Source organism: Crocodylus siamensis, chromosome 13, assembly GCF_052110815.1.
Source record: "Crocodylus siamensis isolate JL-2025a chromosome 13, ASM5211081v1, whole genome shotgun sequence".
Classification (NCBI taxonomy): domain Eukaryota; kingdom Metazoa; phylum Chordata; order Crocodylia; family Crocodylidae; genus Crocodylus; species Crocodylus siamensis.
Window position 1 is genome coordinate 14,908,272 of NC_143407.1, and position 17,513 is coordinate 14,925,784.

A 17,513-nucleotide genomic window follows, 5' to 3' on the forward strand; every position below is an offset into this window, starting at 1 on the left:
ACCAGACATTTCTGGAGGATTCTGGTGATTCATGAGCAATCACAATAAGACTGATGGATGGGGGAAGGGGCTTACTTGGAGGGTTTGGTTTTTTTAAGTTATCATAGTCATGGGTCCTTGGATTCTTTCCTCCCGTGCACCCCCCCTGAGGTGGAGAAGGGTCCAAAGCCCCAGCAGCCAGAGCTGGCACAATCAGCATGAAGCCTGACTTCTGGCAATACTGGCAGACCTCTCAGGAGAGCTAGAGTGTAGCCAGACAAGAAGTTAGTTGTCTTGCTTTTCTGTCTGTAAATGTATGGTCAATTTTGCTTATATAATTCTTTTGTCCTACATAATAAATCCTTTTGTTGCTTTGTCTCCTTAATGGTTGCCTGTGGAAAGAGCAAATCTAATCTCTGGGTAAGTGATATTTTCTCATTCTAGGGAAAGGAGCACCTAAAATTTCTTTCACAACCTGAAGGGGAGGCCACCTAGAGCTGGCAGAGATTCCCTTTCTGCAGCAGGTCCAGTATAAGGGCAGCTGAGCTGTGGCTTGCAGAGATAAGGAGTTATCCCAGAGCAACCTCAGTCTGATCCTTGGGACAAGCAGTGGGACAGTGGGGAGAAACTCAGGGCCCTGGGAGTGCTTCACAGACAGGTTTGACATAGCAACTAATATAGACATAACCATACTTTGCCCTTCTACTACATATTGCTAAAGAATCCAAACCATATGACAGTGAAGTAGTGTTCCTTTACAGAAAGTACACTGGCTCTTCCCTCAGATTCATGAGCTGATACCCATTGCTCCATCTTTATCTCACCATTCCTGGGGCTTCTTTTCTCCTTACCTGGGTTGCTTTTTCTAATTTTGATTTGATGTCAGCCAGCTCCAACTGAGCTTCCTGCAGTTTTGATTTCAACTTCTGGTTTTCAGACAGGGCACTTTCATAGAGCTGAAGCAGGAAACAAGATACACAAGTCAATGAGACTGCTTTAGAATTACGACATGAGCCTCAGTCTAACAGTCACAGCTTTAGGCCATACGTTTGTGCGTGTATACACACAGACACATATGCGTTGCTTTAAAACCTGCAGGTATCATTATTTAGGGCTGGGGACCAACTCCTGCAAGCAATCCAGTATATTCTGAAGAGGGACAAAGGGGCTCAGTTTCTCTGCTTGTGGCTCCTTAAAGAAAATGATCACATTGAAAAATCCTTCACAAATGTCACAGTTTTAAAGCCACAGCCAATGGGCAAATGAAAGGGAACAATTTTATATCAAGTAACCCACTCACCATAATAAAAGACATAGTTTCAACAGACTATTTCAGTGATCTCACTGAACATACCTAAAAGGTGCAGCTATTGAATTAATCCAATATAACCTAACTGAGCATATACACTTTCATTTCAAAAGGGGAGAAAAAGGGCAAAAAGTCAAAGGAGACAGAGGTGAGAGACAGACAGAGACAGAAGGTAGGGGGGGAGCGAGAGACTTTTGATACGTTTTATTACACAAATATTAAAAACAAATGGTGAAAGTGCAAAGTGTGTGGAACTTCCAAAGGTCCCACATGAAACACTTGCTGGTGACAAAAATACCATGTCACCAGAGGTTGGAACCTCTCCCCCAGGCCTCTCACGGGGTTATACGTGGAGATGTCCATCTTCCACCTAGCAGAGGGTACTCCTGAGGGGCGGCATGATGCAAATTGCTTCAAGTTGGTTGCAAGATGAAGAGTCCAAATTCAAATGATAGCATGCGTCTGGGCCAGAAGGTGGAAGAGTTGGAGGGACGGCCTCTGTAAGCAGGTTTCTGAAGCTTTTCAGAGTCACCACCTTGTCCTTGCCCAGCAGGAAGTTGGCCAGGCATATCATGCTCCTCTTGGCTACTTGGTATGGGATAAAGATGATGTACAGTCTCAGATAAGTTCAAGTCCAGTGTGCTAAAGAGGCTGCTGAAGGCAGCAAAGAGTGGCAGCAGGTAGGGGCAGTCCAGGAAGGCACAGAAAAGGACCTCTTCCACCTCCTCCTCCTCACAGAAAGAGCAGGCCACCAATGCTGCCAGGTTTAAGTGGTGAACGTAAGTGTCCATGGCCATGGCCCCAAGCAGCAGCTACCAGTGAAGTCACCAGTTCTCTTGGCAATGGGCAACTTGTACAGGGTGCCTCAGGCTGGGGAGGCTTGCTTTGGTATTACTGTCGGCCTGATGTACTTTGACTGCCCATGTGTACAGTGTCTTCTCAGACAAGATCTCAAGGCAGATCCCTTCACTGTTCTTGCTGGGCACAGGGAGGGACGGCAGAATGCTCGGTTCACCTGTACACAGCCAGAGAAACAGACAGTGACAGAGTAAGCTGTCACTGAGGAGGGCTTGTCATGTGCTGAGATGGTCTTCTGGGCAACATCGGGGAGGGTTTGTCATGTGCTGAGATGGTCTTCTAGGACAACAAGTCTTCTAGGGCAACACACAGAGAGGGACGGTTTCACTTCAGCCAAGGGGACAGAGTGCAGGCCCAGCTGGGGCTTTGGCCAAGAGCTAGGTAGACCAGGCTGAGTCGAAGAGGTGAGTCAGCTTGACAGTGTGCAACCAGACCAAAGAAGCAATGAGGCTTCTGGGGGAGAGGCTGAGACCATGACAGAGAGGAGAGCCAGAGCCAGAAGAGAATTTTGACTCATTAAACCTTTATAAGTATTAGAAACAAATTGTGAAAATGTAAAAGGTACGTCGCCCTGCCTGGGGCCAAGCATCAAACACCAGTCAGCAAAAATAAACCAAAAACACCCCTCCAAAAAACAAAAACCCAGACATTGAAACCCTCTCCCCCAGGGCTCTCATTAGGTAACACATGTAGAACCAGCTGTCCATCTTCCACCTTGCAGAGGCCCCCCTTGATGGCCAGTATTATGCAAACTGCTTCACATTTGGTTGCAAGATGAAGAGTCCAAATTCAAAAGGTGACGTGTGCCTAGATCAAGAAGTGCAAGAGTTGGAGGGCATCGAAGCTGGTCCCTGTAAGCAAGTTACTGAAGCTTTTCAGAGTCACCATCTTGGCCTGGCCTAACAGGAAAGGAGTTGGTCAGGCAGATCATGCTCCTCTTGGATACTTGGTACAGGATAAAGATGTACACAGTCTTAGAGAAGTTCAGATCTAGCATGCCAAAGAGGATGCTGAGTGCAGCAACAAGCAGCAGCAGGCAGAGGCAGTCCAGAAAGACATGGAAAAGAGTGTCCTCCCTCCTTTAGAAAGGGCAGGCCACCAATGCCGCTGGGTCTAAGTGACAGACAAAAGTACCTATGGCCAGGAGCCCAGGCCACAAGTCTTCTTAGCAATGGGTAGCTTGTACAGGGTGCACCAGACCAGGTGGGCTTTCTCTGCTGTTGCTACCACCAGGCACCACCAGAGAGAGAGAAAAATGGCCCTCCCATTCAATTCCTAAATCCACTGAGGTTTTCTGTTTCAGAGAGACATGGCAACTGCATTTAGGCAAACAGTGCTAGAATACCATGAGTCCTGAATATTGACTGGCTCTTTAGGACATTCCCATTAATAACCTGGATGGATTTCTCTTATGGAGCTGCATATTTACAAAACTAAGAAGAAGTACCTCTCAGTAGTAAACCCGTAGGGAAATTAAGATAATTCTATCCATTTACCTTTCATATAGTTTTGCTGCTTTTGTATGCATGTGTGCAATCTGGGAGCATATTAAGATTCATTTTATCCTTTAATATTAATTTTTTCAAGGATTAAATCAAACATGGGAAAAATGTAAATTGAAGAGGGCACTGCGACTCGCAAGGACATCTTTTCTTATATAGTGCTATTCTTCATCTACATTTTCCATGTCTGCTCTTCCCCATAAAAATAGTTAGGTTTCATCCTCATGCAAATTCAAAACAGATGAGGTACATCATGAAAATCAACTGGTTACAGACACTAGGCAAATATTATCACGTGATAATGCCAAGCAAACCTTGCCCAAAAGGCAATAGCTGCATGTTAAACAGCAGTGTCTGCCATTTGAAAAGTACAGATGAAGTACACACATGCACTTAAAACAAAGCAAACTCGCTTAAGCCAGAGCACATTTCCAGTCTGCTTTCATCCCTAACCCTCCATTCCTACATATTTCACTTTCACAGCTTTCCTTGAGTCTCTTGGTCCTTCTTCAGGGCTGTAAAGAACAGCGGAGTGTTGCACTTGAACAAACTTTCTGTGATCCTAGTACAGAGTGAATTCAAGAGAAAGAAGCTCTTTACAAGCTAAGCTTAAAGCAGGATCCCCTTGCAAACAGAAGGGTTGTTGAACAGGCCATTCCTGAAAACATTCCCCCTTTTTTGTTCCTTCTCAGCAACTCTTGTTAAAACCCAGGTTTCTGATGGAAGGCTACAACTGGAATAGGCAGTTGTAGCGTAAAACAGCGCACCTAAAGCAGCCCTACCTTTTTATAGTCCCTGTTACTCTCGTCTTCTGTTCTGGCGCTGAGAGAGGCCAAGCGGTTCTCTCTCCGGGTGTAAGCACTGGAGCGGCTGGAGGCACGATCGCTGTAGGAGTCACTGGTGGTAGGGTTCGTACCTGCCAATTCCAACCTAAACACATAAGAGCTGACACTTAAAGAACAGTTTGAGAACACTTGAAATGCTGTCAGTATGAACGTGACTGGTCAGAGCTCAAGCCTTCTGGGAAAATATCTGCCAGACAGCTCAAAGAAATTGCTAATTCAAGTGTTGCTGATAGTATTCAGGGTCTCTCAAAACAAACAGTTTGAAATGAATTCCACATGAGGAATCTCTGACTGATGAAGGCCAACTGGCCACCTAATTTTTAGAAAAAACTCAGGGCAGTGGTAATTGGGCCCAGCCTCTCCAGGGCAGCACCTGCTTCCAATCTTTTCCTTGAAGTTATGGGTCTGTCTGGATGATAGGGTGGTTTCCCCACTCACTCAGGTAACAGGGGTCTAGGCAGCCTCCACTCCTCCAAAACTCCTGCTTAAGCATGCGTGTCAAAGGTCTAGGTGACCTCTCACACACACACCATGATCCGGAAGCATAGATGACTACCAAACAAACAGACAGGTAACAGGGAAAGAACTAATGTCTTTCCCTTAAACTCAATAAGCAGCAACTTGAAGGGAAGAAAAGTGACTTGGAAGTTCACTTGAGGCAAGAACCTTACCCTGGGCAACCTGCTTTGGAATCAAAGTTTGGTCTAAGGTGCATTTCCAAATTTATTTTTTATGGAGGTAATGAATGGGACCTGGGAAGCTTGAGTTGAGTTGAGTTTAGTCAGGCTGGGTTGTGGGGGTGGGAGGGAGAGAAGGAGGAAGACACTGACTTAGGTTAGAGGCAGGGAAGCAGAAATGAGTGGGGTGGACTGGTTTTGAACTTTTGGATATTGTGTGCATGTGAGCTTGTTTTGTTATACTATCTTCTTTTCATATCTTACTCTGTTTTCATCAGTTATTTTGGCTTTTAATGTAAGCCACTCTGAGCCTTGGAGAGGGGTGGGGAAAGGGAGATGGCCTATCAAATCAAATCAACCAATAAGCAGTTTATGCTACTCATTTTATGTACTGTGAAACCAGGAGGCAACATACGTGCATCTTGTTTATACATATTAATTAGAAAGTATGCAAGGGAAAACTCTTACCTGGAAAGTCTTTCATGCTAAAAGGAAGAAGGAAAACAAAAGGGGAAAAAACAGGATTAGCAATTAGCAGAATTAACACTTCAAATGAAACACTGCAGCAATGGCATTTAGGAGTAATTTTCAATCTTGAAATCAAGTGGCCAGGGGCCCATTTAGCCATCACATACACAAATAGTAACTTCCAGATCTTTGCCCATAACCTCTTGATCGCTTTGGCTTCACTGAAACACTTTAGATTTCATTCCTTTCTAGATAAGGTGAAAGTTAACAGACAAATTTGGTCAAATTGCAATTTAAAAAAAGAATTGCCATGTTTTGTGGCTGATGCCAAGGGGAAACCGAAGCCTAATGAGAGTGCATATAAAATATGGACCAGGATCCAAGACTACTCTGAATTTAAGACAACCCCCCATAATTAGATTCTATACACGGAAAATTTGTGAATTTGTCCTCCACATTGTTGCAGCAAAGAAAGCAGCAGTAGGGAGGCAAGGAGTGAGGGAGTTAAGAAGCTTGACGGCTGCCTCTTTCCTCCTGTACCATATACCCTGCTGCCTGTCCACTTCTGCCCCTGGCCCCATGTTGCCTCGTACACTATTTTCTCCCTGCCATTCCTCCCCACCCGCCTCCCCTTCCCCTCCGCTGCTGCTTACCCTCCGTTGCAGCTCCAGCTCTTGCCCAAGACACAGAACACCCAGCCTCTACCCAGACAGGCTGTGGCAACTGTAGTGGCAGCAGCCCCAGGACTGTGATGGAGCTGAAACTGGAGCTGTCACCACTGCTGCTGGGCAGAAGCCAGCATATGCTCTGTGTCCTGGAAGCTGCAGTTAAGGGTAGGGGGCAGGGGGAGGCACAGGGCACAGGTGAGGCTAGGATGGCTACTTATGCATTCCCAGAATACAAGATACAGGCAGCCCCTGCTTAACGCGGTTTTGATTAGTGCTGTTTCGCTATGGTGCTCATTTAAAAAACTGATACCTGGTTTCACTGAGCACTTAGCGAGTTTCGCTATAGTGCTGCGTGGAATCAGCAAGTTTTGGCAGGAAGGCGGAGAGAAGCAGCGGTGCTGGCAGCAGCAGCAGCAAGTGTGGCGAATGGCAACGAGTGGGGGGCAGAGGGGGGCGTGGGCACAAGCATGGGCAGTGGGGAGAAGCCAGGCACAGCTGGTGAACAGACTGGTGGGGTGGTGGAGCCGGCCGGGGGTGGGGTTTACAGCCAGCTGGGCATATAGCGTGGACACTGCAAATCCCCCTCCTCCCAGTCAGCTGCAAACATCCACCCTGCTCCTGTGGGATGCTCCACCTCCTGAGTTCACCAATTGAAGCATGGGGAGAAGTGCGGGGCCTGCATCAGTGCCCAGGGTAGGGCCAGGGCCAGGGCGAACCTGCACCCAGGGTGGGGCAGCAGCAGTGTGGGGCCCAGGGCCAGGGCTGGCAGAGGCCTATACCCAGAGCAAGGCAGCAGGAGTGCTGGTGCCCAGGCTGGCACGTGGGCAGGTGGGGAGAGGTGACAGCGGTGAGAAGTGGCGCCAACAAATTACCTATATTTACATTCATTCCTATGGGCAAATGGATTTCGTTTTGCACTGTTTCACTTAACACTCGGTTTTTCTGGAACCAATGAAGAGCACTAAGCAGAGGTTCCTTTGTATCCCCTTGGCGAAGGGGAGGGACTACTGGCTCCTATGGCCAATCTGTGGTGTGGGACGGGGCTGCCACCTCCTCAACCAATCAGCAATGAGGGGTGGAACCACCATGACCCTTGGCCAATCAGCAGTAAGGAGTTTTACTTACTTTACATTACAAAAAGACCAACTCCCTCCCTCCCTAGTTGGCTTGGAACCCTGTTCTTCCTGGCTGTGTACCACTCTACTTGTAGACACAGCCAATAGAATTGCAAGGACAAATGACTGACATGTATTTCCACCAATGAACTGAAATACAGAATTTTTGCAGTCCATTCCTCATTTAGAAATGGACAGGGGATAAAGAGTTTTTTTTAAAAAAAGGATGGTCTGATATAAAACAGGACCTATGGCCACCCTAGGTGGTGCAGAGGTAGCAGGGGCTGAAGCCACAGGAGCCACCTGTCCCCCCACTCTTATACTCAAATCCAAGGTGAGAGACCATTTCCTCCCATGATGAATAAGGAAAAAAACCCTTGTCTGGGATTAGAGTAAGTACACTGTGTCTGTAGCAGGTATCCCAATGTAATCAATTAAAGCAGAGGAAGTTCTAGGTCAGTTGCACATATTTAGTACCTCCTCTAATCTAGTTCACATTAGACAGACTTGAATTCTTCCCCTACAAAGGTTAACAATGGCTAAGAGAGAGCAGGTCATACAAGGAGAGGCTGAAAAACTTGGGACTGTTAAGCCTGGAGAAGAGAAGACTCAGAGGGGACTTGATGGCAGCCTATAAGTATATTAGCGGCATACATCAGGGATTGGGGGAACATCTGTTCACCTAGGTCCCCCAGGGGAAGACAAGAAACAACAGGCACAAACTGATTGCAGATCACTTCAGATTGGACATAAAGAAAAACGTATTTACAAGTCAAGTGCTGAGGGTCTGGAACAGACTCCCTGCCCCCAGAGATGGTACAGTCACCCATCCTGACAATCTTCAAAAAGCATCTTGATGCTCACCTTGCTGGGGTAATCTGACCCCAGCAGTCTTTCCTGCCCAAGTGCAGGGGGGCTGGACCTAATGATCTTGTGAGATCTTTTCCAGCCCCTAACATCTGTGAAATGATTTTGCCCCTCTCTCTTCAACTGCAAGCCTAAAGCAGCCATTTCTGAAGACTGCTAGTCAATTTTTGCAGAACCCAAAAATCTGACCCACAGGGACATCATAAATGGAATCATTCACATAGGTTTGGTTGTCTCATCATCTTCTGTTTCACACTAATTGGTTGCATACTCATTTCTAAATCAATGCATGCCTTCTTGCTCTGGTGGAAGAAATGTCCAATGAGTCACATGAATAACAAAGAATAATAGAGTCAGTCCTCTTCCCACCTCCTAGGTATGTATTAAAACTCTGGAAATCCACAAATAGCTACCACTTTCCCTGGGAGCAGAAGGATTCTCACTTTTCAGAAGCCAGGTGTGACTGCAAAGCTCTAAGAGGTGCAGGAGGTTCATGAATGGGGTGGAGGTTCTACACTGGGGGAAGGTTGGGAATTTCTGGTGCAGAATACATTGCGCCTCCTTTCCCCTACAATTTCCACTGACCTGCAAACTACTTGAGTTCTATTCTTAGTGCTACATTTGTTACAACCCACTTGCACTCAAGCCAAAGACAACCTCAGCCAACTTAAGCACAAAATAAATCAAAGGACGGTTTTGCTTGGCACTATAACATGACAGAGGTTACCTGTGGTAAGCCATGTTTGTTAGTAAGAGTTCTGTGGGTTGGAAGGTTCTCCATTATATATAAGTGCAGAAGTCAAATGGTAGCAGCAAAAATGATATGCAACATAACTCCACAATACTGAAAATCCTCAAAAGCAGGATTTGAGTGTTGTTGTAGAGGCCTTTTCAGAGGCACAGAAGAAAGGACGAGTGGGGTGGGGGGCAGGGGGGAGTGCTGCATTTATTCAACATGCACCTTTCTTGCCCAAAAAATAGCTGCTGGAAATAAGAGTGCAGAGCTTCAACAGGGAAGTGCTGGGGGAAGAGGGCTCAGTCATGAGGAAGGTATACTCTCTGGTCCTTCTTTGAGCCAGGTGGGTATTCAGCAATGCCTACCAAATTTGCTGAGGGCTAGCTGGCTGGCACAGAGAAGCCTGGCAGTATGGCTCCAGTAGGATTGGGTCCTCACCTGATATGGTGGCTAGTATCACTGACTAAGCCAAATTCTTTGGCTGCTCTTCTCTTTTCAAGCTGAGCTGGGTGGGGCAGGGGAGGGGGAGCCAAGAGCACCTGCCAAGTCAATGGAGGGCTTGATCCTATTGAAGCTGAACTGCTTAGGCCCTCTATTTGAGCCAGGTGTGCCCTCAGTTCATTCCACAAGTGCTGCTGGCTAGGATTGGCTGGTACTGCTAGCTGCCCACCCAACTCAGCTTGAGAAGATTAGAAGGGCTAGCTATTTTGACTCAGACAGAAGGGCTTCTTACAGCTAGTGGGGGTTAACAGAGCAGCCACTGTTTTTTGCATTTCCCTACTTCAGCTGCCTACATTTTCCCTTGTGAAAATGCTGTACTTACTGATACTTTCAAGGAAAAGTCTTTTTTTTCTTCATTCCACCTTTCAAAAACAAGGTACATCTTATTCAGGGGCATGGGGTATGAAAGAAAATACAGTAGTAAAGGAAAAAGATTCACAACCCTTTGTTGTTAATGTGAGAAAACCTGATTTCACCATAGAAAAGGCAAAATGGGCTTCTTCAAAACATTTTTTCTAGATGCAAAAGACTGGATACATATACACGTAAAAGAAGGATATTTAAAAAAAAAAATACTTAAAAGTGACTACCAGAAATGACAGAAAGAAAGAGACAAGGTCTGAGTCTACACTCTACTGTCTACACATTGCTTTCATAAGCATCACGTGGAATTCCCTGGGGCAGGTCTCAGTTTTCTTTATTGAAAGATTCCTATAGGTCAGGAGTCTACAACCTGTGGCCCTCAGGCCAGATCTAGCCCACAAAAAGGTTGGATCCAGTCTAGGTAGGTCTAACCCAGCTTGGGGCAGCACAGGACAGTTAGTGGCAGAGCTGTGCCTAGCCACCTACCCACTCTCCAGTATCTTCATCTGCAGCGAGTTGAGCTCAAAGCTGCCTGAGCTAACTTGACTTTTCAGGGGTCTGGATGTGTGTGGCCTATGGGGGCCAGGTTGCAAGCTGCTGCTCTGGCAGCGAAAGTTTGCAAACCCCTGTTTAGGCAATCCCATCAGCTAAACAGACATCTCAGAACTGAAGAAAAACAGCCAACTAGCGGACAGCAGCATATGCAAAATGTATGGCTCTGTCTTAAGTTATTTTAGTATGGCTCTGTCTTAAGTTATTTTAGTATATTCTCAAGTTTATAACTCAAAAGGCATCACTACATTTCCTATTTCTGCTCCAGACTGTAGCACTTCACAGAAAGCCTACATCTTTCCCAAGGTTTGAAATCCCTCAGCAGATATATGTTGCAGTTACAGTGATACATAATGAAACAAAAAGATAATTAAGTTCAAGCTGGAACAAGACCGAACTTTCCACAAGCCAGTATAAAGGCTGGATTTGGAAAGAGAAGTCTGAACTTAACATTATAGTACTAGCTGACTACCCTGATGTAATTAAGGTGGTAAAGTCAGTTTCTATCAAAGACCATTCTTTCAGTTGACCCGCAATTTCTGGAGAGGTACTTCAGGGAAAACCACTTTTTGATGTTTCAATTTTGGTCTCAAATACACACAACTGGCTTCCAGGCATAGCAAAATTTGAGAAGTTCAGTGAAAAAATATCCCCTACTGTAAAAAAAATAAAATAAAAAAAATCCAATTATATATTTTTCCAAAGGGGGCCTATTGAAAGGGCTGGACTTTGAAAGGCAATATGGACAATGCTCTGAGTGTCACAGAAGGCTCTTAAAGCAAAAGGAGGCAATGAATGTAATTTAAACAAAGTTATAAGTATTTTAAAACTGCCGAAAGAACATGAATAATGAAACCTTCAGGTCTTCAGCCATGCACTGCAGCAGATACACATAGGGTGCAATTTGGGAGGCATGAGCTTCAGGGCAGGTTAAAAAATAAAGTGGTGGGAGAATGAGCAGGCAGGAGAGCGAATGAATGTTATTTATTTAAATCAGAGCTGTCCAACTTCAGCATGGCCAGTAGGCCTGTGCGAGTGATCCGGCTTCAGATCTGGTCGCTTCATATGGCCGCGACCTGATCCAGAGCTCCAACTGAGTTTCTGCCTCGATCCAGCCAAAACTTGGGCAATGCATCAGAGATCCAGCCATACGGTATAATGGGGTAATCAATGAAATATCGATAACTTGTTGTTTTTTGTCAGATTTGGATGAAACTTGCAGGGATGGTAGCCTCTGCCGAGAGCATGAACCTGCCAAATTTCAAGAAGATCGGTGCAGGGGTTAGGGGGGAACTGTATCCCACATTCTTGAAAGCCAAACTCATGTCACGGCTGCGTGCTACACCACAGGGGGGTGAAAACTGCAGGGCTGGTAGCTCTTACTGAGGCCACAAAGCCTGCCAGGTTTCAAGGCGATCAGGTTTCAAGGCGATCGGTACGGGGGTTTGGAGGGGGGGGGAACTATACCCCAAATGCTTGAAAGCAAAGTTCCTTAATGAGCATCAATTAGCACCTACAAAACCAGACTAAGGAGAGGAAAGAATCAATACAGACAATCAACTGCCCCAAGACAAAGACAGTCTTGGCACGAGTTTTGCCTGTCAGCAGCTAGGGGTGCAGGCCCCAGAGCCCCCCGCACCAATCTCCTCCACAGCTGGCAGGAGTCACAGCAGGGGCCATGATCCCTGCAGCTGTCACCCTGCTGCGCTTTAAGACACGCGGTGTCACCTGTGGCACGAGTTGTGCTTGTCCGCAGCTTGAGGGGCAGTTCCCCCCAAACCCTTCCACTGATCTTCTTGAAACTTGGCAGGCTTTGTGGCCTCAGTAAGAGCTACCACCCTTGCAGTTTTGACCCCCCTGTGTTGTAACACACAGATGTGGTAGGAGTTTTGCTTTCAAGAATTTGGGGTGGTTACCCCCAAACCCCTGCACCAATCTCCTTGAAACTTGGCAGACTCTCTGCCACCTCTGAAAATTCATCCAAATCAGACAAAAAACAAAACTATAGGTATTTTATTGTTTCCCCATTATACCCTATGGCCAGATCTCGGAGGTGGCTCAGAGGCAGCTCCGAACCACTTCGGGAAGCTTAACGAGACCAGCGCTTCGACCCAGATATGCTGCTTTGGACCCCGAAGCATCCAAAGCTTCTCTGGATCCAAAGCTCTGTCCAAAGCCTCACACACCTCTAATGGCCAGGAGCCACATAAGGTGCTGGTGTGCAGCCCTTTCTCCCCTCCATGCAGGCTTTGCTGGTGACTCCCCAGCCCTCCTCCATGATGTGGCAGTGGGAGAGGTGCCCGTAAGGGCCCACAAGCTGCAGGTTAACTGCTCACAGGCTGCATGTGACCCACCAAAACAGCAACTGAACAGTCCTGATTTAAAAGGAAGGCTTTCAGAAGTACTTGACAAATTAAGAAAAGGACCTGGGGGTTATAGTGGACAATAAACTGGATACGAGTCAACAGTGTACCCTCATTGGAAAGGAGGCTAACAGTATTCTGGGCTGCATTAGTAGGAGCACTGCCAGCAGATCAAGGAAAGTGGTTCTTCCCCTCTGTTCGGTGAGGCCACATCTGGAGTAGTGTGCTCAGTTTTGGGCCCCCCCACTACAGAAAGGATGTGGACAAGCTGGAGAGAGTCTAGTAGTGGGAAACAAAAATGGTTAGGGGGTTGGGGGACATAACTTCTGAGGTGAGGCTATGGGAACTGGGTTCAGTCTGAAAAAGAGAAAACTGAGGATGGAGCTAGACTGTTCTCAGTGGTGGCAGATGACAGAACAAGAAGCAATAGTTGGATATTAGGTTGCATATTATGAAAAACTCTCTGACTAGGAGGCTGAAGCACTGCAATGGGTTACCCAGAGAGGAGGTGGAATCTCCATCCTTGGAGGTTTTTAAGGCCTGGCTCAACAAAGCCCTGGCTGGAATGATTAGTTGGGGATGGTCCTGTTCTGAGCAGGGGACTGGACCAGGTGACCTGCTGAGGTCCTTTCCAACCCTTATTTTCTATGATTCTAGGTTGGGGCCAGCTTTTCAAGGGAGTTCAGATTCCAGTATAGTTCTGCAAATCTGGGCCAAATTGTGGGCACTGTGCTCATGATCGGTTTAGCTCTATGCTTCCAGAAATTACACTAGCCCAATCATCTCTCCAGTTTGTTTTTTTTAAGAAAGCTATAGGAAAAATGTAAAAAAAAAAAAACCCCATTGCTTTAACATAAAGTTTTCATAGCTTATCATTTAAAATCACATAGTGTACAGATTATGTTTCCTGGAACAGTAGCTCAGCATCACTTCATATACTACATGAGCAGAAAATCCCTATCCCAAAGAGGGGAAAAAAAATTAAATCAGATATAAAAGACAAAAAATCAGAGCATAAGAAGAAACTGCAGGGAGAAAAAAGAGAGCAAAAAGACAAAAGGTCACAACATGCAGCCATTCAGTCAGATATACATTGTAAGCATGGGATTTTCTATTTCTGTTTCTTGAATGCTTTACAAAATGCTATGTTAAAAGTATTCCGAGACATTCAATACAGAAAAAAACCCTTCATTTTTGTTTTTCCTTTATATCAATACTAAACTTCCAACATTACGGTTGGCTTTGCCCACATCATACAGTTTTCCTCAGAACTTGAACAAAAACTAGAACAGCCACACAAGCTTCTGACTGCAATGTCATTGACCTCAGGCAAAACAGAGCCAGATCAGGGCACTATCTAAGAGGAAGATCAGTGAAAGCCCAGAAACTGTGGGAAGTCCTGATTGCAATTCAGAAGGCAGCATGTTTCCTTCCAAGTCAGTGCTGAACCAATGTCCCATTATTTCTTTAAACTAGGGGTGCTCAACCTCCAGCCTGCCAGAGCCCTGCTATCCAGCTCACAGAGGGTCCCCATAAGCCCTAAAACACAAAAGCGTTGGAGCACGGACAGGAGTTGCCACTCCCCTGCTAACACATTGCCAGACTCATGCAGAGCCCCACAGGCTGGACAGCACACTAAACTGGTGAGCAGAAGTGGCCCAGGTCCAGATTCCCACTACTAGACTCTCTCCAGCTTGTCCACATCCTGTCTGGGCACACAGAGTTTCAGCTGGAGGCAGTGTGCCCTGATCTGGCAGTGCAGGTGTCCTACAAGTCTTTACTGAAGCTGTCTTACTGTGCCCAAAGCAGAAGATGCCTTATACTATTCTGCAGCAACCCTATTAGTCAGCCTGGAACAGGTATTGATGAGTCTCAGAGAGAATATAGAGGAAACACTAGGCCTTGAGATGGGCTGCCACTAAGAAATAAAGGGGGCAAACAGAATTTGTACTGGGTTAACTTAACTTTGCTCTGAAATGTCCCATATGAAACAGTTCCACTCTGTGTCCCCAGGATAGCTCATTGTGTTTGCTTTGTTCACATTTCCAATTAAAAATCAGAGCTAAGCATTGGCAGTTACTTTATTAGTTTGGATTGCTCTAGGCTCACAAGGAGCCAGGAATGGCGTACGGTTTTGATTTTAGAAATGTTTGTATTACAGAACACTGGAGACTTCCTTTAAAAAACTCAAAAGCTCTTACAGTTATTAGAAGTTCAGTAATGTATAATTAAAACCAAACTTTCATGGAAGGTTTAAAATAAAATGTAGCCCTAAAAAGCAGTGCCAAAAGGGGATCAGCCTCTTGCCAAGGCAGAAATTGGCCTAATTGCCTTCAATTGCATCCTTCTGCGGCCAGGATCTGACCCTGAAAGAATGGGAAAAGTCTAATATTTACATTTCTTCCAAAGCAAATAGCTGTGGGAACATTTTATACTTTACTATCTGCAGCTGGCCAAACTCTGGAAATTTAGGGCTATTTTGTGATGCTCTGGAGTGAATTTGTTCAGTTGTATTTTGGACATAAATAGGAGCACTGTTACAAGGCAAGCACCAATGGTGGCCATCAATGTTACAAGATGACCACCAATTAAAAAGAAAGAACACGGCTTGAACTATGCCTAATTTTTCCCATTTCTGCATGCCAAGGAGAAATATTTTACAGTTTCTGAAGCAAAAGGGTAGTAAAGCACTGAAACAGGCTACCCAGATAGGTTGCAGAACCTCCATCCTTAAAGGTTTTTAAGACTTGGGTAGACAAGGCCTTGGTTTGGATGATATAGCTTGGGATGGTCCTGCTTTGAGCAGGGGGCAGGACTGGGTGTCCTCCTGAGGTCTCGCCCAACCCTAATTTTGTCTGATTTGATTAGGGGTACAATTGTACCACCACACCCCACCATGGATCCACTCTTGCACATGCACACATATGCAGCCTGTGAGAGAAATGTGGGAACCTCTCATTTTGGAAACTGGAAATAAATAAATCCCATCTGAAATCTAAGCTGAATTTCTAAATAATTTAAACATTACTAATAATTATTATAATACTCATCATATTAGAATGAATATTAAGAAAGAAAACTCATAATTTTGGGGGGCCCCTTCCATGATTGTGCACCCAGTACAACTGTACCCATGAGACAACTCTCCCCCTTAGGTCCTGCACACACACAACCACAAACCTTAGTATATTGTAGATTCCATCTGTACCTACTTACAGCCAATTCATATAAGAGAAATATGCTATTCAGTTAACATTTGCTTCTCATTCACCTTTATTTGGGGCTAGTGACTCCAGAGTGCAGCGATAAAACAGGTGCAATGTAGTCAGGACACCCATTTTCAACAGGAGTATTCAACTGGTGACTTGGTAATACTGCTTGAAGTTAGTGTCTCTACAAAAACAAGCTTATTGCCTTACGAGCTGCTTATTTCTGAAGCTTCCTGTTAGCTAAAGGTGAAATAAGAATACTGTTTGCCCTCCAGCCAATTTTATGCATTTGTGTGAATGCAAGGATTACAAATCCTTTTCCTGTGATTAATGACTCTACCTAACCAAACCTCCTCCACCTATCCCCCCAACCGCAATAAACCTGATGCAAAGTATGTTTTTGCAAACTATAAATCAACCATCAAAGCTTAATAAAAAGCTAGTCTAACTGGAACATCATATTAAAAGATCATCCAAGACGGAATAGTGATTTCAGCAGCTAGTAGAACAGCTTACATTATTGACAATGAGGATAGCACATGTTTAATCAGAAACAAATACATACCAATACAATTGAGTGACAACTCCATCTGCCCAAATCCAAAAATAGGTCTAAACTTCTACAGCATTCCAACAGCATGCACTTTATTGCCAGCCCTTGCCTCAGTTTCCCACCCTTTTCTTCCATAGCCCTTTGGCTTTGTAACAGCTGCACTTCATTACCACAATCCCATGGGAATAGAACTCTCCATGTAAAATGTCAAGCTGGATTGTATTTTAATTTCATAAAGGCCACAATTCAGAAACTTGGTTTTGTTGCTGTTATTTTTTTCTGCCTCTTTGAGATCAAATTTTATTGGTGAAAAATTTAATTTTACAAAGTGACAGGATCTTAGCCAAAAGTCCCCAGATGTGACGTTTCAAGAGAAAATAAAAAACAGGTATCCAAGTGACAAAGGCGAGAGAAAGGGGTTTTGCTTCTAAACTTCCTTAAATATGAGAATGTCACGGGCTGCTGCTTCTCTCTAACCCCACCAGATGCCACAGCTGGGATATTTCCAAATTTTATTATAAGAGCTTTAATCTTTTATGGCACTTGAAAACTGGCCAGAATTCAAGTTGCCTAAAGCAGACACTTCAACTTCGAGTGAAGTAGATTTTAGACATAGATGTCTTGTGAATACCGTTTTTTCCCTTCCCCTCCAAAAGCACATGGCATTCATATAGCAACTGCAGTCATCTAGAATGATTTCATGGAAAGGCAGTTAGGTAAGCTCTGTCGTCTATAACGCATAAAGTATCTTGTCATTCTAGAAATAAGTTGGCTATACTGTCTTGTTCCTGTCATCTCCCCTTCTCATTAGTTTCTTTCTACTGGAAAGAGTGAGATCATGCAATGCCATACAGATCATCAGCCAGAGTTTGGCCCTCTAGGAATTCACAGACAACAATTTGCTCTAAACAGTGTTAGTATCAGTAGTTTAAGTGTGCTGCCAACTAA

The 17,513-nt window shown here is 45.1% G+C and overlaps 1 protein-coding gene across 7 annotated transcripts in view; it reads right to left on the reverse strand.

The window, feature by feature from the left end:
- Window positions 1-17,513, reverse strand: part of PPP1R12B (protein phosphatase 1 regulatory subunit 12B) — a 187,186-nt gene that overhangs the window by 24,113 nt on the left and 145,560 nt on the right. For all 7 annotated transcript variants that reach the window (XM_090024876.1, XM_090024874.1, XM_090024877.1 and 4 more), the window contains 3 exons: window positions 5,639-5,655; window positions 4,431-4,578; window positions 831-935 (listed from right to left, as the gene is read on the reverse strand). In XM_090024876.1, coding sequence (XP_089881002.1) covers window positions 831-935; window positions 4,431-4,578; window positions 5,639-5,655 — 270 coding nt within the window. The remainder of the gene's footprint in view (window positions 1-830; window positions 936-4,430; window positions 4,579-5,638; window positions 5,656-17,513) is intronic.